Here is a 27,905-nt window from a genome sequence, read left to right on the forward strand (position 1 = left end):
CCCCATTGCGGAGTACAGGCTCCGGACGCGCAGGCTCAGCGGCCATGGCTCGCGGGCCCAACCGCTCCACGGCATGTGTGATCCTCCCAGACCAGGGCACGAACCCGTGTCCCCTGCCTCGGCAGGCGGACTCTCAACCACTGCGCCACCAGGGAAGCCCAATCGTGTGACTTTGATTTATTTTCTAATCACCATTAGTAAGAGGAATCACAATTGAAATCTGTTTATATTTTTCTTCAAGAATGGAATTGAAGCCACCTCCAATAAAAACAGAACGGTTATTTCAGATAAAATGAAATTTAAAAAATTAACAGACTTGACTTCTGGGTGCATTTGGCATGGTGCCCAGAGGTACTTGAAGTCATAAGACAAACATGGTGTATTTTCTTGGAGTGTTGATTTTACTCAACAATACTGGTAAAATGAAAATGTTGAGCAATTCTGTCAGTTAAAATTTTTTTTCAAACAGCTTAAGCAAATATAAGTATATTGTGGAGTAGATTGCAGGTTTGTCATGATTTTTCAGGGTAAGATGTGAAAGTATACTTGTTCTTTCTCTTTTATTGTCAATTTATTGGAGAAATTTAGAAATTTAGAAAATGTGACTTAAAGTAGGTAACATGAGAATGAGACATTGAGAAACTTGTATGCTACCTATCCAGACATTTTCCTGATTCCCAGACAAGAAAAAATACTATTAGTTGTATAGTTCTCCGATTCAAAAAGAACCACGAGTTTGGCTAGAAAGAGAGATTTTGCCTGACCCAGAATTTTAAGAGGAATTATATGCCTTGAGTAGTAGCTTGATTAAAAGCTTTTATTTGGATTTTGCAGAATTTGTAGAAGCAACTTTTATGACCTTTAGTAAAAGTATTTCATTTGGGGTAGCCACGCTGATCTAGTCCATGTCCTGTTGCTTTCTGGTTGTTCAGCAGTAGCGGTATAGGAGTAGAGAGATTTGCTTGATCGTCACAGATAGTGCTTGTTAATCACACATTCAAGAATGAATTCTGCCAAGTGGTGGAAGTACAAATAATCTTTGGAAAGAGCTGCTTGCTTTACATTTTAATTGAGGACAGATCAGATACTGCAGGTAGGAACATCTTCACATCTTTGCCTGGAAATTAGTCTGGTTGAATCTACATTTTCTCAAAAGAAAGAACTCTGCATTTGCTTAGTTCCCAAAGAAGTTCTTGTTTTGAACTCTAGAGGTCAGTGCCAAAGAGTGAGTCTAGTAGAGCTGCTTTCTAACTCTCCAGCTAGCAGCTTTACTATGGAAGCTTTTAATTCCTCTGAAAAGAGCCAAATAGATGGGCCATGTAAACATCTCATATATTCAGTTGATTTCTTTGATCCTCTTGTACTTCCAAACCCTTCACTTTTTGCTGCTCAGTATTACTGAATGTGCTTTCTGTTTCTGAATTTCTGAAGTGGAAGAAAAAACTGGAAATCAGGAAACTGTGGTTCAGGACCCAGAGGTAGAGTTTAAGTTGAAACTAAAAATAACTTTTCCTTCCATGATATATATTGCTACTTTTGTTTTTCTTACATTAACAATTGCTTAAGAGATTTGGGCTCATAAGCTTTCCTTCTAAAAGAGTACATTTTCTCTATAGATCAAGGGGCAGTAGTCATTTGTAAGGTGGTGTGAACTAGTTCATTCCAAATGCTTTACTTCTAATTTAGGTAAGACCAGCTATAGTAATATTTAAGTTTTGGTTTAGGATGATGGTAGTAGGGAATTTAGGGGCTATGAGTATTTTTAGTTGAGTAAGCCTTTGGATTTATAACCCCACCTCAATCCTTATGCTTAAAAAAGCATGGCGATGTAGAGGGTTCATGGAAAGAAATTTAGAATGTAGGGAAAATGCTAAAGACAGACTGGATGTTCCCTCATGAGGTATATTTTCATAATAAAGAATTTAGGTCTCAACAGCTGAGTATTTGGGTTGAAATAGCCATATGTACCTCAGGACCTATGGTTTCAGTGACAAGTTACTGGTGGTTTAATTCTTTAATTTAAAACCTTTGGAGAAGCAGAGTATCACTGAAGGGATTTTAGTGAAAGCTGCATAAAGACCTTATTGTGATATGTTATTGATTTAGAATAAGAAAGGAACACATCACCACAATTTTAGTTTACAATATTCTTGGTAAATAATGTAAACAATTTAATTACAGTCCTTGGTTAAAGCATCTTGTCTTTATCCCAGATGCCAAGTAGAAAGTTGGTTACAAGATTAGATGAAGAGGCAGGTTTGAGAAAGTAAAGTGTGGTTAGTTTTATATCACATTTAATGACTTACGTGAAAGTTATCTATATCATAACCTTCTCTTACTCTGTATTGTTAAATGCTTAAGGGCAAGTTATTTCTTTTTTTAATTTTGAATTTTTTACCATCTAACATAGTATCTTGCATAGGGTAGGCTCTTAAGAGTTTGTTGAGCAAATTAAGTTAAGAAATAAATATCCATTGGAGATAGCTTTCAGAATGCCAGTTGTTATGAAATCACAGCTAGGTTATATGAAGGAAGTACAAGGTATGAAACTCACCTTGAATAGAGTTGCATGCATTGTGACCAAGAGCCAGCATTTGTCCAGAAGAGCAGGATTCTTGTTTGTATCTGAAAATTTGCACAGTATATGTTTACCCAAGTATGTATGTAGTTTTAAGTTACAAAAATTTTTGTACACATACATCTTTATGTTTATCTTGTTGCTTATTTGTCTTGCTTTCCCACCTTTCCAGGTTTTAAGAAGAGAAGAGTTGAGGGTAGTGAAATTATCTAGCGGTCATGCTCTAAATTTTGTCATTTGAACTGGATTAATTCCTTAACTAGGAGCCTTAAAATAAAACAGACAGAAACAAGAAGGATAGTAGGACATTGGAAACCAGTAAATTTTTTTTTTTTTTTTCACATCAACACAAGTAACAGTCGACTTCTTTAATAAAGTCCTGGGAATTCCCTGGTGGTCCAGTGGTTAAGACTGTGCTTTCACTGCCGAGGGCCTGGGTTCAATCCCTGGTCAAGAAACTAAGATCCCACAAGTCGCGTGGCTTGGCCAAAACTATGATAATAATAATAATGATAATAAAGTCCTACAAATAGTTACTTATTTGTGAGAAGTATTACAACATGAATTTGTATTTTTATAATGTTACATTTTCAAGTCATGGGTAGAAAGAGGTGCAGTATTTAGAGTCAATTCCTTTTTAGTGTATAATTATATGAGTTTTATAAATGGTACTCCCGCATTGTAGAAAGCAGAGGGGGAAAAAGAAGCCATCATTTCAGCCCCTGACCTTCCTGATGCTTGCGTTTTGTTGTATATAGCTATCAAGTGTTTTTTATTTGTTTAACCTACATATGTTTTTGTTTATTTTACTTTTTAAATTTTTTTGAACACTTTATTGTATTTATTTATTTTTGTTTTGTTTTGGCTGTGCCGCACGGCATATGGGATCTTAGTTCCCGGATCGGGGATCAAACCCGTGCTCCCTGCAGTGGAAGTGCAGAGTCTTAACCACTGGACCAGCAGGGAAGTCGCTGTTTTTGTTTATTTTAAATGGTGGCTACCATAGTGTACATAAAATTGTATTTTGCTTTTTTCATGTAATAAGGTTTTCAACTTTGAATGAGTTATTCAGTAAACATCATTAGTTTGTGCAGGTATTGAGCAAGACAATCTGAAAAATTGTGAAAGCTTTGCAGGTGTGTAGTACACTAGCCCTGTGATTTCAGTCTTTCTGTAGCTGGTTAGGGGTCAGAATGTTAACTATCAAGGGTAGAAAGGAAAAGAAAATCGTAAAGTACAGTGTATCTAAGGAAAAAACAATAAAACAAATGAAGTTTAGTTTTGTGAAGTTAGGAATAAATCCAAATCTGCATTTAATAGGACTGCAGAGATGTTTGGGAGAAAACATGTTTGTTTTGTGTACTAACTTGTTTTAGAATGATTTTGATTTTCTTGTTTTATTTCCCCCTTCCCTCTCCTGAATCTGCCTTGTTTTTTTTAAGAATACCAGGCCAGAAACTGTCACTAATGATGACGAAGAAGCCTTAGATGAAGAAACAAAGAGAAGAGATCAGATGATCAAAGGGGCCATTGAAGTTTTAATACGGGAATACTCCAGCGAGCTCAATGCCCCCTCTCAAGAATCTGACTCTCACCCCAGGAAGAAGAAGAAGGAAAAGAAGGAGGACGTATGTGTTACTGATTTCTGACAACAGAGTCATTCCTACAGTTTACATTTTGTACTGTCACTCTTGTGCTTTCATTATTTCCAACTTCTGAGGGGAAAGTAGAATGACTAGCGTTTATAACAATATACTGTTAAGGCTAATTTGACCATGTTTTACCAGCTAACTTCCTAATTATTTTTTACCACAACGTTCCTGTTTCGCATGTTTGAAATGCAGTGACATGGAAGCTTGTGCATATTTGTGGATTCATTAAGTGAGAGGGGGAAAAAAAACCCCAGACTTGAGTGATGAATAGGAACTGATATTAAGGGGCAAAGTAAGATTTTTTTTTTTTCCCTTTTGTCACAAAGGGGTTGGCCTTGTTTTGCCTTACTCCCTTAATATTTTTTTTCTCCCTCTGCTCCAAGCGGGATACCAGGTCTCATTCAGTGAGGATTTTGACCCATTTTCAAATTTTTAGCCACCTTTCCTTATGAGCCACGTCTCATTTCCTTCCATGGACAGTAGTGCTATTGGCCTTATAACTGGAGTACTATGAAAGAGCATCATGAGATGAAACACTCCCCAGTGTATTATGTCATCACCTACTTTCATCATCCTAAGCTAATTGAACAATAGGGAGTCCAGGTTGAAAGAAAATGTTTGGTTTTCTTATATTCATTTAATTTGGATATACTTAAAGAAATTATAGGGAGTGTTCTTTAAAAATATTGGAAGTGTATTATATGAATGGATTATATATGCCCTGGAAAAGTAGTACTATGAAACATATATTGTGATTTAATATCAAGGGGTAGTTATAGTTCATACTATTTTGGATTTTATAGCCTTATTAGTCCATCTTCAGTTTTTTCGTGGCCAGATACATCAGATACATTTTTTTAATATAAGTTTATTTTTGGCTGCATTGGGTCTTTGTTGTGTGCAGCTTTCTCCAGTTGGGTCAAGCAGGGGCTACTCTTTGTTGTGCAGCTCGGGCTCTAGGTGCACGGGCTTCAGTACTTGTGGCTCGTGGGCTCTAGAGCGCAAGCTCAGTAGTTGGGGTGCACAGGCTTAGTTGCTCCATGGCATGTGGGATTTTCCCAGACCAGGGCTCGAACCCGTGTCCCCTGCATTGGCAGGCGGATTCCCAACCACTGCGCCACCAGGGAAGCCCCAGATACCTTTTTATTACTTGGCTTGTTCTTCCTCATGGGGCCATAAGAACCTGTCTAGTGAACTGCCAATCACTGGGAATGGTAATTGGTAAGAGTCAGTCAGGTATAGGGTAATTGAGACCTGTAGGGTTTGTTCTTCCTCTTCCCGTTAATGGCAAAGGAGAAAATAACTTGACATATTTGTTTGATACGGGTTGGGAGGAGAGAATCGAAGAAATTCTGCTCTATGGCAGGAATTATGGGTAAATTTTGTTGTTATAATTGTTTCCTCTGTCTTGGAAGGGATCAAGGAAAAAACACTGCTAGTGTGAGACCCTCCTTATTCCACTGGTTGGGGGTGTTGGAGGGAGAGGAAGTGGTGGGTCATGGGAGGGGTTATAGAGTGAGTGAAATCTTTTTTATTATCAAGTAATTTGAAATCAAGAAAATGTTACAGAAATCTTGCATTGCTTACAGTATAAACATATAGAAAATTGTTTTTCAGAGTAATATGAACTCTTGTTTGTTTGTTTGTTTTAATCTTTTTGGATTTTTCCGCAGATTTTTCGCAGATTTCCAGTGGCCCCACTGATCCCTTATCCACTCATCACTAAGGTTAGTTTACATTATAGGCCTTGGCAGTAACTTATGTTGACTGCTAATTGCCAGATTTGTGATTCTTGTCTATCTAACTCTTTACTATTTAACTTAGATTGTTGGATTTGTTACTACATAAGTTTTTTATTTACTCCTGTCTTTTGTAAAACCTGTACAGAATATCTAACCTTTAATTTCTATCTGTTTGTATCAATGTAGATTGATCGTTATGCATTCCCACCTGTCCCCCTTGTCTTTTAGGAGGATATAAATGCTATAGAAATGGAAGAAGACAAAAGAGACCTGATATCCCGAGAGATCAGCAAATTCAGAGACACACACAAGGTAGTATTCTTGTTTTTTCACTTGATACCAATCTAGACTTTTTACAGAATCCAAAGCAAACAGACAAAAAAAGAAAAATCAACCTTACAGTAGAATATAATTTTAAATGCTTTTTATATAGGTTTAATTGATATTTAGATAGAAACAAAGAAACAGAAGACCATTACCATATTAGAGTAGTCCTTGGCATATTGTACGTAGCTTTTTCAGTTACTGACTACTCTGCAGTCATCTCACTTTAATATGAATAAAAGCTAGTTTTATTTTTAGATTTCAACATAAACATCAAGGTCAGTTTTAAACTAGATTCAAGGGGGCAGCAGAATAACATACACTGTAGTGTATTTCTGGGGGCAGTTATTTAACTTAATCTTAGGAAAACCTTTTCTTTAGAGCTGAGATTAAAATTTAAGATTATATTTGTATAGATTTGAGAGGGGGAGATTTTAAAAAGTAGGTCAGTGGTAACCAGACTTACCAAATTTTAGATGCATGGAAGAACTGTAAATTCCCATAAAGCTAATCTATTCATTGACCCCCACCATTATGATAGAGATCATATGGTGACTAATGCAAGATGAAACTCTCAGCTTGGAAAGTAACAAGGAATAGGATGTAAGTATGAGCTTCTGTTTTTTATTATATTTATGGATGCCCCCTCAGAAAAATATGCAAAGGGGTAACTGGCTTGGAAATGGGTATTTGTTCATAGTAAATCCCACTCACGAGTTTTGCCTATTGAAAGCTTCTCTCAATGACAGTGCATCTGTGAATGTTCCCTGGTGTTGAAGGTGATGCTTATGGACGGTGAAATGCAAACACTGTGTGAAATGTATTTTGATGTTAGAGATAATAAGATGTTACTGGTTCTTTCCTAAGATTGAGTGACCTTTAACTTAGTAAGATGTTAAGTGTTCATTTTTTCTTTTATTTAATCTTACTTTTTCTTATAGCTTTCAAAATCCCACATTGACAGTTAATGCCATCGAATCAATGGTGCTGAACACATTATTATCATGATGCCAAGCCCTAGTTCACATACACAGGACCTTTTCAGGAATTAAGTATGTCTAAAAGCACAACTGTAGTTCTCCCAGATTAATTTTGAGAGTTAAAAAGTTAGTCCATGGGAAGTCATTTTAGAGGAATGCTTTTGGTTAGGTTCAGTACTCAAAATTTTCTGAGCAAGCTTGAAAATGGTATACAGTGTGTGTGTGGTTTACCCCCTTTTTGTTATTTGTTAAATCCTGTCATGTCATTGGTAAAGTATAAGGAAATCATGTTTTAAAAAATTAATTCAAAAGGTAATTGCTTCAGAGTTTGAGAAGCTGTCAGGCCTTTGACTGCCTTACACGTATTTCACTGTGGGGAGAATGTTTTGAATTTCCAAAATGTGTTTTAAAAAGAAAAATCAAAGTGAAAAAGAAAAACAGTTTTTTTTATTGGGTGGTATGGTTAAAGGGGATATTTGAAACTTCGGTAACAAAAATTGAGCTCAGTGAACCTTTGCATGTTTTGGTATGAGTTTATTAAATAACCACAGACTGTCAGGGTATCAGCGTGGCAGGGGGCGTCCATTTACAGCACGGACGAGTCTGAAGAGAGAATAAGGTAAGATTTATGATTTTTTTTTTTCTGTCCTTTCCTCTTCATTATTTCACTACTTTCTTATGTCTTTTTAGACCACCTCATTTCCTTTCTCCAGTCTTTTGTCTTAAACAATATATACGTGTGTGTGTATCTGTTTACTGCATATATAATCTGATACAATCTTTTAGAATTGCATTTAGTATGGACAAGATTCACTCACTTTTTCATTTACTTAGAACAAAACTTTTGAAATGAGTTCTGAAACAAATCATTATTTACATAAGTGGAACTATACATTTAAGAAATAAGTAGTGTAGTGAATAGGCAAGCATAAAACAATTGAGGGACTCTACAAAAGAAATTATTATTGGAACAGCTAAAATAATCTGTAAGTATTATCTCAGAAATAAACAAATTTCTTTATAAGTGTATGACACTGAGGTAAGTTTTATGTAGTCTAGCCTCATTTTACAATACACATTTATTTATTCCATTATAGTACTGTTTCAAAAATTAGAATTTACCCCTTTAAATAGTTTTCAGTTTCTGTCCTCTTTTTGCCATTTCTCTTCTCTTCCCTTTGTAATTTCAATGTATTCAGTATTGGCTTTGCCTACATTCCATTTTGATATAAGACTGGCACCACAGCTGAATATATTGATTTCTCATGCATTAGCTTTTCTTTTGTAATCTTCTATCAGTTCTCTGATCCATGAGCAAGAGAAAGAGAGTATAACAGGTAAGATTGCTTTTTAAAGTTGTTTTAAATGCTTTACATGACTGAGAAAAGAAAAAATGCACATTTTATTGTTGTCCTTTAAATTTCATTTTGGTGACACTAAACATGGAACCAAAGGAAAAATGTTTTGTTTTTGTTTTTCCTGTTTGGGGTATTTTTTTTCTGAGTTTGTGTAGAAACCGTGTGGTGCACTGGTAATCTTGTCAGGGTACAAACTTGGTCTCAATGTTATTTGGTTTATTTGTGAACCATGTACTTGCTCTTCCTCCCAGAAGCATAGCTTGTAGGCAAGGTTAATCCAGTGTTGGCGATCCATGTCCTAGCACAACATCTGTAAGTTAATATGCAATCGTTCCTTCCAAGGATGGATTTATCACTGTTAATGTATTTTCATTGTCTTATAGGCATAATGGGCATAAATATGTTGTTTTTAACATTAAGCCAAAAATTAATCTAATTAAATAAAAATATTATGATTATGTACATTTTTGCTTGAAGCGAGTGATTTTCAAACTTTTTGTATTTGGTGGGCTGTCCATCTTGTAATGGTGGGAGTAAATGTTTCCATAGGTGATAGGGCAGATATTGGCTGAATTCAGCTTGTCTTTTGGAGGGTGGGCAAACCAGAGGGCAGAAGATTATTTAGTTGCATTCTAGTGACCTGACTCTCTTTCCCCACCTCCCCTTTAAAACACTCAACTAATAATCGTTAGGTAATGGGAAGTCTGGGGTTATAGTTAGCAGCAGTAGTCCCACTGATTTAAAGAAATTCATAATGGGAAGAATTACATTTTAGCCAAGTGATTGTATTTCTAGAAATTATTATGAACTATCACATTCCTCATGGTCATTTTAGTTATTACATAATCATTGAGTGGTCAGCCACACTTGACACAGTCTCCCAGCATCCAAGATTGGAGATTCCTGGTCTGTTTAGAGTGTATGGTTTTGCACGAAATCTATCTAGGCTTGTGATTGCTTCAGTTTTATTTGTTAAGTAAAACCACAAGTATTTAGTATTAAAGTACCAGTGGTTTGTTGGTTTTTTTTTTGTCGTTCCCAATATTGGGCTTTGCGCCGGGAAAAGTGAATACTGGAGCTATAGAGTTAACTCTAAAAGTACTTTTATTGGTTTCTAGAAACTGGAAGAAGAGAAAGGCAAAAAGGAAAAAGAAAGACAGGAAATTGAGAAAGAACGGAGAGAAAGAGAGAGGGAGCGTGAAAGGGAACGAGAAAGGCGAGAACGGGAACGAGAAAGGGAAAGAGAACGTGAACGAGAAAAGGAGAAGGAACGGGAGCGGGAACGAGAACGGGATAGGGATCGTGACCGGACAAAAGAGAGAGATCGAGATCGGGATCGAGAGAGAGATCGGGACCGTGATCGAGAAAGGAGTTCAGATCGGAATAAGGATCGCAGTCGATCAAGGTAAGGCTTTATGGAAGTTACTGTGTGCTTGATAGCTTTAATAGAACTGCAGGTTAGTACTCTCTTGGGCCATTTGCATGGATGTGGTGATAGAACTTCCTGAGACACGAAGCATGCCTGGCTTGCTGTCTCACACACATGTAAAATATTGGTTAAGGGCTTCCCTGGTGGTGCAGTGTATAAGAATCTGCCTCCCAGTGCAGGGGACACAGGTTCGATCCCTGGTCCGGGAAGATCCCACATGCCGCGGAGCAACTAAGCCCGTGCACCACAACTACTGAGCCTGCACGCTAGAGCCCGTGAGCCACAACTACTGAAGCCCGCGTGGCTAGAGCCCGTGCTCCGCAATAAGAGAAGCCACCGCGATGAGAAGCCCGCACACCGCAATGAAGAGTAGCCCCCACTCACCGCAACTAGAGAAAGCCTGCACACAGCAACGAAGACCCAACACAGCCAAAAGTAAATAAACTAAAAAAAAAGAAAAATATATTGGTTAAATAACAGTTTTCAACTTTAGTGTTAGTTTCTGTCTGAAGCCAGGTTTTGTACAGATCCAGCACCCACCAGCCGTCCACCCAGTGTTTTGGATAGACATGATTCCTTGTTCTCTCCCTTGGTCACTGGGCATTTTCTCTAGTCACTGTTTGATTGAGGTCCCCTCTAGTGGGAAATCAGCTCTAGTACCACTGCTTTTTTAGCTCCTGGTGTCTGTTTGGTCCTGTAGCCCACTGGATGGCCACAGCTTAACCTCCCAGGCTCTAAGTTTACTTTTTCTTTATGGCTCCTAGTAATTTATTTCACTTTGGTTTGGTTTTGTTTTATTTAAAATTTTTTCATAATTATATTGAATTCATATGACATATCATCTCAAATTCTTTAGGAATGAGGTAGAGCAAAAGTGAAAAAGGAAGTGGAGAAGGGCGTGAGTAGAAGGAAACCAGTAGACGGAGGGAAGAGAGGAAATCACACTTTTTTTTTTCCCAAGCTAGTTTTCAAATATACGTTACTGTGTTGAGATATTATTCTACCAGATTATAGCTGAAGAGAGATCCACCAGTTGCTGGAACTGGAATTCAGTACTCTTATTAATCTTTAGTGGGCATTAAAATCCTTCCCTTCCTTCCTCCACTGGAATAACCATTATTTTGAATAACCACTATTGAGAATTTGACATGTATTAAAATAAGTGGGTTTATACTTTTACTACAGTGTACTGTTTCATATCATATATATACATAAATTTGTATAATTACATCCATGGTATCACAAATCTGCAGTTTGGTTTTATCAGTCTGAATTAAATACTTGAGAACTTTTTATTGCTGATAGATGTACAGTTGATCTGCAGTTTGGTTTTATCACTCTGAATTAAATACTTGAGAACTTTTTATTGCTGATAGATGTACAGTTGACCCTTGAACAATGCTGGGGTTAGGGGTGCCAACCCTCTGTGCAGGCAAAAATTCGAGTATAACTTATAGTTGGCCCTCTGTATACACGGTTTTCCATATCTGCGGTTCTTCGTCCACGGATTCAACCAATTGTGGATTCACCCTACCTCGGATTGTGTAGTACTGTAGTATTTACTATTGAGAAAACTCTGTGTATAAGTGGACCTGCACAATTCAAACTCATGTTGTTCAAGGGTCAGCTGTAGTTCTAGTTTACCCATGCAACATGCCAGAATGCTCTTTGCTTCTCACCTTTGCCAATATCTGTATTCCTTGATCACTAGTGAAGTAGACTATCTTGTAACATGTTCGTTGGCCCTTAGTATTTCTCATATCCAGGTTTTTTTGTTTGTTTTCTGAGATGCTGATAAGCATTAACATTGAGTTTAGAAAGCAGTTCAGAATTTGGGGCCAGGATTATATTCTATGTCTTTCTGATTTATATAGAGGAGTTTACAATTCTGCAGAAACCAAATGCTAAATTCTGGCTAGTGAGTTTATATATTATTTCATAATATGTGTTGTCCTACTTTCTCTTGGGTTTAAACGAAAACACAAAGACTGACAGATTTTTTAAATCTTTTGTTTATGCAGAGAAAAGAGCAGAGATCGTGAAAGGGAACGGGAGAGGGAAAGAGAGAGAGAGAGAGAACGGGAACGAGAAAGAGAACGAGAGCGAGAGAGAGAGCGAGAAAGGGAACGGGAGCGCGAGAGAGAAAAAGACAAGAAGCGGGACCGAGAAGAGGATGAAGAAGATGCATATGAACGAAGAAAACTTGAAAGAAAGCTCCGAGAGAAAGAGGCTGCTTATCAAGAGGTAAATTGAGGCAAAGCTTTTATTCTTAAATCTTGGTACTTAGTAGGTTAGTCAAAAATTTTAGAACCCTTTGTATACATTTTTAAGCTTTGACAATTTCTTTTTATAGCGCCTTAAGAATTGGGAAATCAGAGAACGAAAGAAAACCCGGGAGTATGAGAAAGAGGCTGAAAGAGAAGAAGAAAGAAGAAGAGAAATGGTAATTTTCTTGGTTAAAAATAAGTGATTTTTCAGATAAAAATCAGATCAAATCTTTTTTGTTAAGTAGAAGTGACTTTATAGTTAAAAAGTATGAGCTCCCAGTATAGATAATTTTTATATATTTCAAGTAACTTTGAGACAATTTCGGTACACCAAAATGTTTTTCCCTCCTATTTTTCACGTTTTTGCTCCCTATAAACTAAATTACCATTTGGCATACTGTCAAAGTAAATCTGTCATAGTATAAAAAGAGAATTTATAGACCTTTCTTTGATTAAGAATGTGCAATATTTTTGAATTTCAAGAGGCTTTAAGAGACTTTGATATTCTGTATTAGTGTAGTACATTTGGATGAAGGAAATAAGTCTCATGAGAAGACCTATTTTTAGAAATCAGAATTATTGACTTCAATATATAGCACTTATAAATGATTTTTCCTTATGTTACTACATTATCCTTTTAACTACATGATAATCATAAAAATGAAATTTTTTTTTTTTTCATTTACACTGTTTGATAGACTGTAACAGTGAAGGCAATTGGCCAAGGTTGTTACCTAAGTAAAATGACAAAAAGATAATTTATTTTATCATAGTACTTGCTTCAATATTATGTTCCATATGTTCTATCATTGCCAGAAGTTCATGAAGGTTTCTTTATCTCCAGTTTGGAGATTATTCTTCCAAAAACATTACTGAAGTTAGGAATCTTCTTCAAATAGCCTTTGAACATGAGACATAGAGGGAATTTTTGTAAGTAACCAAAAGAGTGCATGCAGCAAGTAGATAGATAGTATGGGTTTTCCGGATGGTAGGTCTTCTAAGGTCCTACGGTTATTTAAAATAAATTGATTTCCCTGGATGGTAGCTCCCATTCTAGAATTTCTTCTTAAACCCTAGGTTAGAAAATAGAATAATATAGTAAGAGACATAATTATTTGAAGAAGTGATTCCGCTTCCTGCAAGCAAATCTGAAACCTGTTTTTCTAGAGAAAAATTTCCTATGAGTTATTTTTTGTTTGGGAGCTTAAAAAAATATCCAGTTAGAAAAGCAGTTACTTGCTCATTAAAAAATGTTCAAGTAACAGAAGTGTATAGTGTAAAAAGTCACCTCATGAAAGGTGACTTATGTTAATATTTTAGTATGTACAGTATGGGCCTTCCTCTCTGTGTCTGTGTGTGTGTGTGTGTGTGTGTGTGTGTGTGTGTGTGTGTATTTATTTGGCTGCATTGGTTTTCGTTGCTGCATGCGGGCTTTCTCTACTTTGTCGAGCAGAGACTACTCTTTGCTGTAGTGTGCGGGCTTCTCATTGGGGTGGCTTTTCTTGTTGCAGAGCATGGGCTCTAGGCACATGGGCTTCAGTAGTTGCGGCATGTGAGCTCGGTAGTTGCGGCTCATGGGCTCTAGAGCGCAGGCTCAGTAGTTGTGGGGCACGGGCTTAGTTGCTCCGCGGCATGTGGGATCTTCCCGGTCCAGGGTTCAAACCTGTGTTCCCTGTATTGGCAGGCAGGTTCTCAACCACTGCCCCACCAGGGAAGTCCCCTGTGTTTTATTTAGATATTTGTAAATATTGTCACCGCTACCTGACAATCTACTTGAATGCATTTGACAAATTTTGTGCTAGGTACTGGGTGTACAAGAATAACTAATGCTTCAAATTCTTAAACAATTGGGTGGTATTGTCAGAGAGATGAAGTGGTTGCTGTATTGTGTGTGTGTGTGTGTGTGTGTGTGTGTGTGTGTGTGTGTGTGTGTGAGTATTTAAGGTATGATAATGGTGTGTTCACAGTATTTTGGGAGTGGAGTACAGAGAAAGTGATTAATTTTGTCTGGGGGAGAGAGTTGGTCATGGATAGATGGTTACATTGGGGAAGTCTTTAGAGAGGTGTGTAACATTTGGACTGGATGAAATGTGTTAATATTTTACTGTAGTCAGAAACCTACATCTGCTTTGTATATAATATTGTTGGTATAGTAGATAGAGATGTAGATTATAAATACTCATTTTAAAGTATTTTTTATGTCTGTATATTAGATATAATATAATTAGATATAATTTCTGTGAAATATAATAGTTGTATTTAAAATTCCAAAAATAGGAGTAAGAGATTCATGTACTTTCATGGTTTGTGTACTCAAAGTTAGGCAGGCATTACCTTTCGATTGATGCATAAACGTGATTTAAATTTTTAATCCTGCAATTCATAAAAACTACTTGTACCATCATCTACCTATAAACGAAATGTAAAATATTTTGGTCCAGTTAACAGGTTCAATAAGATAACTTTCAGTTTTCTTTCTTGGTGTGCTTAAGTTTCTAGAAAAAAATTACTGTACTTTGAAGCATATCTTCAGAGAGAAAATTTATTGTAGCATACCATCAGTATATGTGGCTTTCATTTCATGGATAAGCCCTAAATCTGACTTGCTTTTAAGAGTAAAAGATTTTAAAAATCTAATATTACTTAACATTTAATGTATGAAGTTTATGAGAATGAAAAAGTTCAAGTGGGATGGATAAGAAAAATCTGTTCCCAAGAAAGGGCGAGGGGGTAATCTAAATTGCTTTTATGTTAATTTTGCACACTTCGTCCTTCATTTCCTCAAAGGCAAAAGAAGCTAAACGACTAAAAGAATTCTTAGAAGATTATGATGATGATAGAGATGATCCCAAATATTACAGGTAAAGAAGCCTTGCTTTATGAACTCATACTGTCAGCTTTTTATTATAGCTGTATTTTCTCTTATCTACAAGAGAGTGCAAGTTCACTCAGTGGAATAAGAAAAAAATCTTTGAATTCATCTTGTAATTATCCCCATAGTTGATTATGCTGTTTTCCGGGGGTCCGGGCCTGTTAGAAAAGAATTGACAATTCTATGCACCTTCTTTGGAGGAAGGTTCATAATAGTATTGTGACAAATTAACTTTTCTTCCTGTGTTTTATTTATTTATTTATTTATTTATTAAAACCTGTGTTTGTTTATTTTGACTACACTGGGTCTTAGTTGCAGCATGCAGAATCTTTAGTTGCGGCATGCAGAATCTTTAGTTGCGGCATGCATGCGGGATCTAGTTCCCCAACGAGGGATCGAACCCCGGCCCCCTGCATTGGGAGTGCGGAGTCTTACCCTCTGGACCACCAGGGAAGTCCCTCATGTGTTTTAAAGAACTTCAATTTTTATAGCAAATTATAACTTGCCTTTATGACTATCTAAGGTGGCCTAGAAATTTTTGTCTTCAAGGATTTCTAGAGTGCTACATAGTAATCTGAACACCCTCCCACCCTCCTTCACCCAATTGCTGTACTATTATGAAGTGAGTTGTGAAGCCTGCATTTTCTGATATCTGTTCCCGTGGCATTTCTAAACTGCTCTCATTCTTCTGACATTTATGGCACTATGGTAAAATTGTTTGCTTTGTTCTGCTCCCTCCACTCCAAACTATAATTTTCCTAAGGTTATGAACAATATTTTGATTTTTTTCTCATGTGCCTGGCATGATACAGGCATGTAGTGAATGCATTTAATATAATTTAATACACTGTAGCTGAAATAATCAAAACATTGGATTAACACTTTAAATTAAATTAAATGAATGCCAAGGATTTGACTTTGTAGAAAATGCAAAGTAAAATTATTGAATCATAGATTAGCAGTACATTATTTCAACATTCTGAGATATAATAAAGTGCTAAATAGAACCTCTGCTTTCTCTTGATTATGCCCTGCTTCTTCTGTTAATTTTTTTTTTCCACAAGGAAAGGAGTTGATTTAAATTAAAGGTACAATACTAATATTTGGGATATTACTACTCCTTGTATTAATTTTTCACAACTTGGCCTCCAAGACAACACAGATTACCTGTTAGTTTCCCTGTGGAATAGGTATAAAATGAGAGCATTCTTCCCTCTGAAAGCTACTTTTTTACTTTTAGATACTCATTTAGAATGACTTAAGAATGAGGCATGGTGATATGTGACAAGACAGTGCTGATTTAGTAAACATTAACATGCAGAGAGCACACTGTCTTGGGTGTTCTACAGATACAGAGCATTAAGACAGTCTTCAGTCTCTTAGCATGCAGCTGTTAGTATGGAAAGAACTTGCTTTTGGAGACATCACGTGTAGTAGTTTAGACCTGAGTGTTAAATAAGGCCTGTTATTTACTTTTGCAGAGGAAGCGCTCTTCAGAAAAGGTTGCGTGATAGGGAAAAGGAAATGGAAGCAGATGAACGGGATAGGAAGAGAGAGAAGGAAGAGCTAGAGGAAATCAGGCAGCGCCTTTTGGCAGAAGGGCACCCGGATCCAGATGCAGAGCTCCAGAGGGTAAGATACTATGACATTCATAGCAATACTCTTTTAAGACTATCATGTCATCTTAAGCCAGCCAACTATGATATAGTTTAGTTTATAAGGGAAATGTTTACACTCCATGCGTCTTGCTATTTGGGGGGAGGATATTAGTATTTTTTCTTTATTATGTAAGTCATCAATATTAGTTGATTTACAGCTTTATTTTCAACATCTTCTATATGTCTTACTCCTTTATTTCTGTGAAGTATTACTTATTAAGTGAATGTCTTTTAATGTAACTTTGCTAGAAACTGTCCTTCCTATATGTGCTCTGACACTTAATGACTTTTGTAGTTTGAATTCTCTCATTACCACCCTAGATATTTTATTTCCAAAATAAAGATGTTTTCATGAACAGCTTGTCATTTAAAAATGAAAAAGACTGTGTCATAGGACATGGCATACCCATTCTTACTTTTAAGAATAGTGTCATGTTAGAAAAGTCTTTAGTTCTTAGTGTATCACAGATCTTAATACCATAAATTCTTCATATCAACTTTAAAAAATCTGTTATATGCTATAAACAGGAACCACATCTTCTTACATATCCCTTTTATTTTTCAAAATGAAATAGTGTTATTTTTTTCTGTTAAGTACTTACATGAGTAAATAGAAAGTTCAGACAACATAGAACACAGTAATGAAGAAATGAAAAACTGGCTTATTTCTTATAACCCCCCTCACACAAAAGTTTTATAAGTGGGAATATTGTTACATGTGCTTTTTTCTAATGTGCTTTTTTTTCATTTTTAGATTTTTATTGAAGTATAGTTGACATACAGTATTATATTAGTTTCGAGTGTACAACAGTGATTTGACATGTGTATACATTATGAATTGATCACCACAATAAGTCTAGTAACCATCTGTCACCATACCATGTTATTATAACAATATTGACTATATTCCCTATGCTGTATGTTACATTCCTCATGAGTTATTTTATAACTGGAAGTTTGTACCTCTTAATCCCCTTCACGTTTTTGCCCTACCCCCCATTCTGCTCCCCTCTGGTTACCACCAGCTTGTTCTCTGTATCTATGAGTCTGTTTCTGTTTTGTTTTGTTTTCTAATGTGCTTTTACTTCAGGTATAATCTTCCACCAAGAATTTCTCCAGTTTATAGTCCAGGTGTCTTTTTTTTCATCATCATGGTAGTATTGTCAGTGTTTTAAATCCTTGCCATTATAACATTTAGGTTGGGGAATATTACTATGTTTTAATTATCTGATTACCAGTGGATTTGTATGCCTTGCAGATGGTTTAATGGTTATTGTACTTCCTTTGTGAGTTGATAAATGGTGTTATGCACAGATTTTAATTTTTGTGTAGTTCAGGGTACGTATTTTTACTTCTGTTTTTCCTATGTTTGTTTGTTTCATGCTCAGAAAACTTGCTGATGTATTCATCCCGGTTTATAATGCTCTTATGATGATTATTTTTTATTATATTTTGTAATTTCAGGGGGAGTGTTCATTTTGGTTTAGGACTTTGACTTCAGAATTCTCCCTCCCGTCACTTCTTCCTTTTCCTGTTTGTGAATACAGAAGTGACTACCACCTTCAGCCATTACCAAGAAATAAAAAATGATTATCTGTGACCAGGCTGAGGATTTGAGTTGCCTCTTGTGTATTGTGTATACTATTGGGTTCTATTGGGTTGGCCAAAAAGTGCCTTTGGTTTTTAAGTAAAAATAAAAGACACATTTTTCATTTTCACCAAGAACTTTACTGAACAACAACGTATTCACCCTTTTGTTCGACCTACCTTCTGCCATTTTTCAGGCAACTTCATAATTCCATCTTCCCGAAACTTTTAATCTTTTTGAGCAAAGAACTGTTCCAGGTGCCTTTACAGTCTTTCAGGGAATTGAAATTTTTTCCATTAAGAGAATTTTGTAAAGACCGAAATAAATGGAAATCCGAAGGTGCAATATCTGGTGAATACGGGGAATGAATCAGAACTTCCCAGCCAAGCTGTAACAGTTTTTGCCTGGTCATCAAAGAAACATGCAGTCTTGCATTATCCTGATGGAAGATTATGCATTTTCTGTTGACTAATTCTGGACTCTTTTCGTCGAGTGCTGCTTTCAGTTGGTCTAACTGGGAGCAGTACTTGTTGGGATTAATCGTTTGATTTTCTGGAAGGAGCTCATATAATAGAGGGCTCCCAATCCCACCATATATACAACATCACCTTCTTTGGATGAAGACTGGCCTTTGGTGTGGTTGGTGGTCGTTTATTTTGCTTACCCCACGATCTCTTCCATTCCACATTATTGTACAGTATCCACTTTTCATCACCCATCACAATATGTTTTAGAAACGAAACATTGTCATTACGTTTAAGGAGAGAATCGCATGCAGAAATACGGTTAAGAAGGTTTTTTCGCTTAACTTATGTGGACCCCAAACATCAAAGCTATTCACATAACCAAGCTGGTGCAAATGATTTTCAGTGCTTGATTTGGATATTTTGAGTATGTTGGCTATCTCCTGCGTGGTATAACGTTGATTGTTCTCAATGTCTAGATTTGATTGCTATCAACTTGAACTGGTCTACCCAAAAATGGAGCATCATCCAGCAAGAAATCTCCAGCATGAAACTTTGCAAAGCACTTTTTTTTTTTTTTTTTTTCCCTCGGTATGTGGGCCTCTCACTGTTGTGGCCTCTCCTGTTGCGGAGCACATGCTCCGGACGCGCAGGCTCAGCGGCCATAGCTCACGGGCTCAGCGGCCATAGCTCACGGGCAACATCAAAGCTATTCACATAACCAAGCTGGTGCAAATGATTTTCAGTGCTTGATTTGGATATTTTGAGTATGTTGGCTATCTCCTGCGTGGTATAACGTTGATTGTTCTCAATGTCTAGATTTGATTGCTATCAACTTGAACTGGTCTACCCAAAAATGGAGCATCATCCAGCAAGAAATCTCCAGCATGAAACTTTGCAAAGCACTTTTTTTTTTTTTTTTTTTCCCTCGGTATGTGGGCCTCTCACTGTTGTGGCCTCTCCTGTTGCGGAGCACATGCTCCGGACGCGCAGGCTCAGCGGCCATAGCTCACGGGCTCAGCGGCCATAGCTCACGGGCCCAGCTGCTCCGCAGCATGTGGGATCTTCCCGGATCGGGGCACGAACCCGTGTCCCCTGCATCGGCAGGCGGACTCCCAACCACTGCGCCACCAGGGAAGCCCCTGCAAACCACTTTTGACATGTTCAATCAGTCACAGCACCTTCTCCATATGGCACAAATCTTTTTTTGCATTTCGGTTGCGTTTTTACCTTTCTTGAAATAATAAAGAGTAATATGCCAAAAATGTTGGGTTTTTTTCTTCCATCTTCAATATTAAAATGGCTACACAAAAATTCACCAATTTTGATGTCTTTTTTTAAATGCACGCTGATATGACAGCTCTCACATACATTCTAACAAAATTGTTTCGAATGAAGTTGAAGACAACTAAGTGCTACCAGAGCCAAAAAAAACCGAGCAAACCATTTGGCCAACCCAACAGAATAAAATTTCTGATTATAATTTCTTTAATAAAGATATAAAAACATACTTTTTCATTTTGAATTAGCCAACTATTAGCAATTACCTTTGTTATCTCTGTAGAGTATACAAGCCACTGAAGAATGGTAATATATGTGAAATACTAAAAAAACATTTTGCAGAGTGCCTAATATAGTCTATAGATTTACTTCTGATTATAGAAGGAGGCAAGTTTTGTTATTCCTAAGGAAGAAGAAAAAATAGAGATTTTGTGAAAGATAAAAAATAGAGCTGGTTGAATTGGAGATAGTTGGGGTCTGTTTCAGTTGACCAGGTTATTTTCTGGTTTTAGATGGAACAAGAGGCTGAGAGGCGCAGACAACCACAAATAAAGCAAGAACCAGAATCAGAGGAAGAGGAAGAAGAAAAGCAAGAAAAAGAAGAGAAACGAGAGGAACCCATGGAAGAGGAAGAAGAGCCAGAGCAAAAGCCCTGTCTCAAACCAACTCTGAGGCCCATCAGTTCTGCCCCGTCTGTTTCCTCTGCCAGTGGCAATGCAACTCCCAACACTCCTGGAGATGAGTCTCCCTGTGGTATTATTATTCCTCATGAAAATTCACCAGATCAACAACAACCTGAGGAGCATAGGCCAAAAATAGGACTGAGTCTTAAACTGGGTATGTTAGCATTTCCTTCCTTCCTTTTTTCCTCCTTTCCCCCTCTACCCGCCACAACTACATAAATTTTGCCTTAAGGAAAAAATAAATATGTACTGCTTGAATAGGTAGTTAGAAAACTAGTTAAAAAAAAAAATGCCATTCTAGCTCATGATTGTTTTCATAGTTCTACTAGTGCTCCTGTATCTGCAGCTGCCTTGAGTTCTGAGAAGAAGTGAAAAGTTAAATTTTCTAGCGCTTGTGAGTAGTGAGTTATTTTTTACACCTGGGATCTTTCTCTGAGATTTATGGAGGTACATTTACACTGCTTTTTAGGCATGGTGGGTTGTAAAATGTAACATTTGACAATTAAGTCATTGTGCTAATACAGTGTTTTTACTATAGGTGCTTCCAATAGTCCTGGTCAGCCTAATTCTGTGAAGAGAAAGAAACTCCCTGTAGATAGTGTCTTTAACAAATTTGAGGATGAAGACAGTGATGATGTACCCCGAAAAAGGAAACTGGTTCCCTTGGATTATGGTGAAGATGATAAAAATGCTGCCAAAGGCACTGTGAACACTGAAGAAAAGCGCAAACACATTAAGAGTCTCATTGAAAAAATCCCTACAGCCAAACCTGAGCTCTTTGCTTATCCCCTGGATTGGTCTATTGTGGATTCTGTGAGTAGCAAATTGTATTTCATTATTTTATTGCAAGTTTTTGGTTTTGACTATAGCACACAAACTCAGTTCATTCCGTTTATGACAAATAGGGGTGATAAGGTGGCTAGAATCTTGACATGGTCAATAATAATAGATTATTGTGGAAATTCTTAGTGGTACCTGAGGTCTTCATAAATTAGAAGCAAATAATTTTGTCTCGATACATATCTGTCTTCAACTTGTTAATGATCATACTGTATTTTATTTAACCTTAAGAAAAATTATGACGTTATATAGGTTTTTAAAGTAAATGTAATAAAAAAGCTCTTCAATTTAGTAACCATGCTTTATTTTATAGATTTTGATGGAACGACGAATTAGACCATGGATTAATAAAAAAATCATAGAATACATAGGTGAAGAAGAAGCTACATTAGTTGATTTTGTTTGTTCTAAGGTTAGTCTTTTACTCTTTCCCCAACATTTGTTATATACTTCAAAATGTTAGAGACTTTCTAAATTGAAAATTTTTACAGGGCCAAGTCAGTGATAATTTAGTTTTAATTACAAGAGTCATGGCCACTTAAGTGAACCCCTCTATACTATTTCAGACCCCACGCTGCATGCTTTCATTTCAGAGGGTCAGAGAGGACAGAATAGCTGGCTGGTGCCAATTTTGCTCTCTCCCTGCCCCTGAGAATGCCCTGCCACCCCCTTCTTGTCTTAATGGTTAGAATGTTGTACAGTTGAGGTTTTGTGGAGACAGCCAATAGCTTGTCTCAATTCTTTGTCAGTCATCCATCCTTTGGAAAAGAAAGTAGCGCCCTTCATAGCATAATAGTGGTGTTAACTGACGGATTACTGTGTGCCAGGCTTCTTTCCTGGGAGGTATGGTGTTCAGCATTTTACAAAACTTCATCTTCTTCAAACCTCCCAACAACCTTAGGAAGTGCAAGTTACTAACAGTGTCCCCATTCAATACATGAAGAAATTGAGGCTTAGGGAGAGATCGTGTCTTGACCATGGTTACATGATAAGTAGCCTGTAGAACTCATGCTCTTAACCACCAAGGTATACCACATCCTTTCATTGTCCCCTGAAGGCAAAGTATTTCTATAAAGGAATAGCTAATTGCATTTTAAGGAAATGGTATTTTTCTACCAGCACTGCTCTTTTAACATTAGGCATAGCTAATTTAAGTGACCCTTTCCACTTGTCATTACTGTAGCATAAACACTTATAAGTCTGGATTTGAATTAGAAGACAAATAATGTGATGATTAAGATCCCAGGTTTTAGTGTCAGACTTTTATTGAAAAGAGGGAGATTCTGGGAATTAAGAAATTTATAGAAAGGTTCTAAAGTCACAAGAAATTCTCATACTAGTTTGAGGGTACCTTAAAATTTTTTTTTTTTTTTTTTTACTGTATTGCTAATGTTTTATTTATTTTCAAAGTGACAATTATTTTTTTTTCTCTTAGGTTATGGCTCATAGTTCACCTCAGAGCATTTTAGATGATGTTGCCATGGTAAGTTAGAAATTTACTGTTGTTAATATTTTAATTACACAGGGAGATCAGCTCCGTGCTTTGTGACCACCTAGAGGGGTGGGATAGGGAGGGTGGGAGGGAGGTTCAAGAGGGGGAGGGGGTATGGGGATATATGTATACATGTAGCTGATTCACTGAGTTGTACAGCAGAAACTAACACAGCATTGTAAAGCATTTATACTCCAATAAAGATGTGAAAAAAAAATTTAATATCAGTGTGAACAAACTAACTTCTCTGAATTTGATTGAATTTCTCCCTGTGTTGGTTCCAGAATCTTTATGGGCCTGAATTAAAATTTGAGCATGCATTAAGAGGTTAAAGGCGTTCATAGTAAGATATCATTAGACAACAGTAGAGTTAGGGTTTTTTTTTTTATCATTCTCTCCCCTCCCCTGTTTTTGGTGTTTGTGTGTATAAATATAAATTCTGAATCTATTCATAAATTTAGAGACCATTTATTAAGTGTTTACTGGGTAGAGCAATGTGCTAGAAACACAGAAAGGTGGAATATCTGCCCTTAAAGAACCAGCAGGGAAACAGGTGTACCAATATTGATACTGTAATATCCTTAGTATAATGGGGATATATAAAAATGATCATGGGGGCAGAGGAGATAGAGTAGTTAGGTGTTGAGGGCAGTTAGGGAAACCATCACAGGAATTACCATGTAAACTGAGACTTGAAGATTGTATTACTCTTTTGTCACTTGGGCAGGTGTCTGTTGGGTTGGCAGTAGTTAAACATCAAATCCCAAATTGCATTTAATTTGGCTATTAGAGTTAGTGGTTGTGGTTGCATTGATTTTGTGAGAAAAGAAAGGAAGAGAATTCATGGTAAAGGTGAGAGAGTGATTGAATGGACTGTGAACTCCAGTCTAGGAAGAAAAGGAAATAATATCAGAACAGAGTTGGTGGTCTGAATGAATCAAGGACTGGTGGTTCCAGTGAAGCTGTGGGAGATGTGTTTGAATGAAATAACTGGAAAGAGAGGTTTAGTTAGAGAGTAGAATGTTTCAGAATACAATTGGTAAATTAATCCAGATGATGGCAAGGTGCAAAGTATGGCCATGGGAGTTTCTGGGGCAGAGTTGATGTCGTTTAGAATATCAATGAACTTTAAGCTGGGTTATAACACACAGAAATAGGAATTACTGTGTGTTGGGACTGGGATTGGAGAGAAATACAAGAACAGCTGCCAGAGCACTCATTTAATGTGGATGAAAAACTAGATATTTGCTAGACAGCTGCTGTTGGAGTGAACCGGTGGTGTAATGAGATCTCGCGAACCCCAGTGGAGATATTGTTTACGAGGAGAGAAACAACGAAGATCCAGCAGCTTCCCCTCTCTTGTGGAGACTAAAGCTTTGAAAGGGAGGAACTTTCTCAGAAGGCCACAGGGGTGTCAGGGTCTTTAGGGGACCTACCACATTTTCAGTTGAGGTAAGGAGATGAAAAGTCTAATTAAAGAAGTTGGGGATGGTTAGCATAAAGTAGAATAGGGTCTAAAGGGCAGAGTGGGAAAGTAGCAACGGGAAGAAGAGTCAGAGAGGAAGAAGAAACGTCAAGCATGATGTGAGATGATAGATGACCAGGGAAACTTCATTTTGAGCTGCAATTAAAGTTGTCAGGGAGTGCCATAGGAAGGTGCCTAACTAAAAGCTCTAAGGTCAAGATGTTATGTGTCCAAGCACTATATGGTGTCTAAAGCCAGATAACATTAGATTTCTGCTGCCTAGTTAGCCTAATGCATCTGTTGTCTAAAATTCCTGAAAAAACGTTTGTGAAAAGTTTGATGCCATAATGCTGAGCCTCAGATGAAAGGAGAAATGTGAATAGATCCCAGTCCTTACGGATACAATCTGAACTTCCTTGATCTTCCAGCCTCTTCACAAAGTTATCCTTGGGTGAAGAGAGGGTTTTGTAGTTAGGCCTGAGTTAAGGAATTTAAAAAAAAAAATCAGGGAATTCCTGGCAGTCCAGTGGTTAAGACTCTACACTTTCACTGCCAAGGGCCCAGGTTCAATCCCTGATGGGGGAACTGAGATCCCACAAGCCAGGCGGCCAAAAAAAAAAAAAAAAAATCAGTGTTCTGGTTTGTGGCCTTGGCAGAGGTATAATCACTGTTGGTGAAGATATCATGTGTCACTATTAATCCATTTTGATCTGTTGATATTTAGAGTATAATTAAACTCTACCGCTTATTTGCTTATATTGTTTTTGATTATTTTCTGGCTCCTTGTTGATCAGAGTGGGAGAAAACCAATTGAGTTGGTGTTGTCAGCCAGTTCTGGTAATAGCTCTTGGACGACCCTCTAAATATTTCTTGAATAAATGAAATTGAAATTTTAGCCCAAGTAGTATTTTGCTCTTATTAGAAATCTGACTTTTTCAAACTGTACCTTTCCTCATTTTATGTAAGGTAATGAACTTTGGTTGCATTTTTGTACCTGGGTTCAATTCCTCATTAATTAGTGTTGCAGCGTAGTTCTTTTTTTTTTTTTTTGGCTGCGGGATCTTAGTTCCCTGACCAGGGATTGAATCTGTGCCCTTGGCAGTGAGAACATGGAGTCCTAACCACTGGACCACGAGGGAATTCCCACAGCATAGTTTTTTTTAAACTATGGGTTAAGTCTGGCTCATAGATGTCTTATTTAAGTTCCTTATTTGTCATCACTGAGAAATGTAAGGAAACTTCTCAGGAAAATCCATTTCTGGCTTGTCTTAGGTACTTACTGATTGTACTAATAAGCACTCTTCAGAGCACTTGGTACATATCAACTCTTAATTCCCACAGTAGAAGCAGTATGACATAGCTACTATAACCTCTATCTTACAGATGAGAGAACTGAGGCTCATTGTGATTAAGTAACCCAACGAAGAACACGTAACTAATAGGAGGGAGAAGAGCTATTTGAATCCAAGTAGTCTGGCTAGAGATCTGGTTTGCTTAACTCCTAACCTGGCCTGCTTCTCCAGAGTCTTGGCAGCATTACGCCAGATGCCATTATGACGGTGGTACCCTGGAACTCAGTCATTGCTGCCTTCTGTAGAAGGAAGCATACTATTCCAGTTTATCGCACAGCAGCCCTGGTATAGAGTGCCACATATGTGTGGGTGATGAGGGCAGGAGTGGTGCAGTGGTGAGGACATGATGCAACTAACTCATAGGTAGATAGAAAAAATAACTTGATTTGCCAAGGAGAAAAGACCTTTTATTTATTCAGTAGTCTTGTCTCCCTTGTGATGATCGTGTTCACTTTGTTTACTGTATCCCAGATACTATATTAAAATGCTATACATATATTCTCATTTAATATTTCAGTGTCACTTATGTAATAAGTGCTCAATAAATGTTAAGATTGTGAGGTTCTTGGGGAGGGGTAAATGAGATACTCTGTATTAAGTATTATGTAGTTATATAACCAGTTCTGTCTAAATTACTGTGTTCTTTATAACATTTGCTTTCCTCAGGAAGTAGTTTTTCAAGACATGTATAAATAAATGCTTGTTGGTAGATAAAAGCCTTTTTTATTCTAGTCACCTTGTTGGGAGATGCTTATGATTGCTTCTCTTACGTGTGTAACTGTTTTTTGTCATCTTCCTTTTTCTAGGTACTTGATGAAGAAGCAGAAGTTTTTATAGTCAAGATGTGGAGATTATTGATATATGAAACAGAAGCCAAGAAAATTGGTCTTGTGAAGTAAAATTCTTTTTACATTTAGAGTTCCATTTCAGATTTCTTCTTTCCCACCCTTCAAAGGACTTTAAATTTTTTTTTTTTTTTGGTCTTCAAAGACATTTGTGAGATCTGTAATTTTTTTTTTAATGTAGAAAATGTGAATTTTTTTTGTCCTCTAATTTGTTAATGCCATGTGTACTCCCTTGGTTGTAAAGACATCTGAATCCTACCATGGTTCTCTTTATACTCACCAGGTACAAATTACTGGTATGTTTTATAAGCCGCAGCTACTGTACACAGCCTATCTGATATAATTTTGTTCTGCTGATTTGTTCCTTGTAAATATTAAAATGACTCCCCAATTCTTTTGCAGAATTGCACTTAATATTGAACTGTACTGTATAGGCACCAACATGAACGATTTTAAATTGAAAGAATACCAGTCATACCTGTTACCCTTACTCCCTTGATCAAAAATGGCAGGCCCTCATGATGGCATGGAATTTAAAATTAGAGTGCGAAAAGTAGCAGACAATCCATTCCTTCTGTATCTCTGTATGAATGTGTTTGTGTGAATGTATGTATAAAAGTCTTACTTTTCCCTAATTTGCTTTGGAAGTTTCCCTGAAACATTTCCTAATTGAAGACTAGAATTGTAAAGGAAACATGGTATTGTGCCAACCCAAATGTCTGGGATAATTAGGTTATTAGTCTCCTGGAGTATGGTATTCTCTTGTGGCAAGCAACAGTCTGTTGAACAGAATGGGTTTTTCTGTTGAAAGCTGGCTGCGTCAGCCTCTCTTTTAAGGGAGTGTGAGTCACAGTGGTTTTCCCCCCTGATTTCATTGTTCAGGTATGAAGCAGATCCTTAGATTCTGGAGAGCTTTATTTAATGCATTTTTTGCACTAATTGGTCCTTAGTTTAATTTTGTACCCCTTTCTTTAAAAAAAAAAAAAAAAGCTTCATTCAAAAAGCTTAAGTGAAAAAAATCTTTTTTAAAAATAA

General features: G+C 37.0%; 1 protein-coding gene across 4 annotated transcripts in view; it reads left to right on the forward strand.

Annotated features, from left to right (window-relative positions):
* Window positions 1-27,505, forward strand: part of RBM25 (RNA binding motif protein 25) — a 53,215-nt gene extending 25,710 nt beyond the window's left edge. For 3 of the 4 annotated variants that reach the window (XM_007107202.4, XM_007107201.4, XM_028496126.1), the window contains 13 exons: window positions 4,021-4,206; window positions 5,904-5,957; window positions 6,201-6,284; window positions 9,753-10,039; window positions 12,085-12,307; window positions 12,417-12,506; window positions 15,118-15,191; window positions 16,684-16,834; window positions 20,706-21,030; window positions 21,415-21,689; window positions 22,030-22,128; window positions 23,152-23,199; window positions 26,832-27,505. In XM_007107202.4, the coding sequence (XP_007107264.1) occupies window positions 4,021-4,206; window positions 5,904-5,957; window positions 6,201-6,284; window positions 9,753-10,039; window positions 12,085-12,307; window positions 12,417-12,506; window positions 15,118-15,191; window positions 16,684-16,834; window positions 20,706-21,030; window positions 21,415-21,689; window positions 22,030-22,128; window positions 23,152-23,199; window positions 26,832-26,924 (1,989 nt within the window). In that variant the 3' untranslated portion in view covers window positions 26,925-27,505. Of the gene's footprint in view, window positions 1-4,020; window positions 4,207-5,903; window positions 5,958-6,200; window positions 6,285-9,752; window positions 10,040-12,084; window positions 12,308-12,416; window positions 12,507-15,117; window positions 15,192-16,683; window positions 16,835-20,705; window positions 21,031-21,414; window positions 21,690-22,029; window positions 22,129-23,151; window positions 23,200-24,449; window positions 24,661-26,831 lie in introns of all 4 variants that reach the window. The other variant, XR_003682053.2, reaches the window with a different exon arrangement.
* The last annotated feature ends 400 nt before the right edge of the window (window positions 27,506-27,905 follow it).

This window comes from Physeter macrocephalus, chromosome 11 (assembly GCF_002837175.3).
Source record: "Physeter macrocephalus isolate SW-GA chromosome 11, ASM283717v5, whole genome shotgun sequence".
NCBI classification, from domain to species: Eukaryota; Metazoa; Chordata; class Mammalia; order Artiodactyla; family Physeteridae; genus Physeter; species Physeter macrocephalus.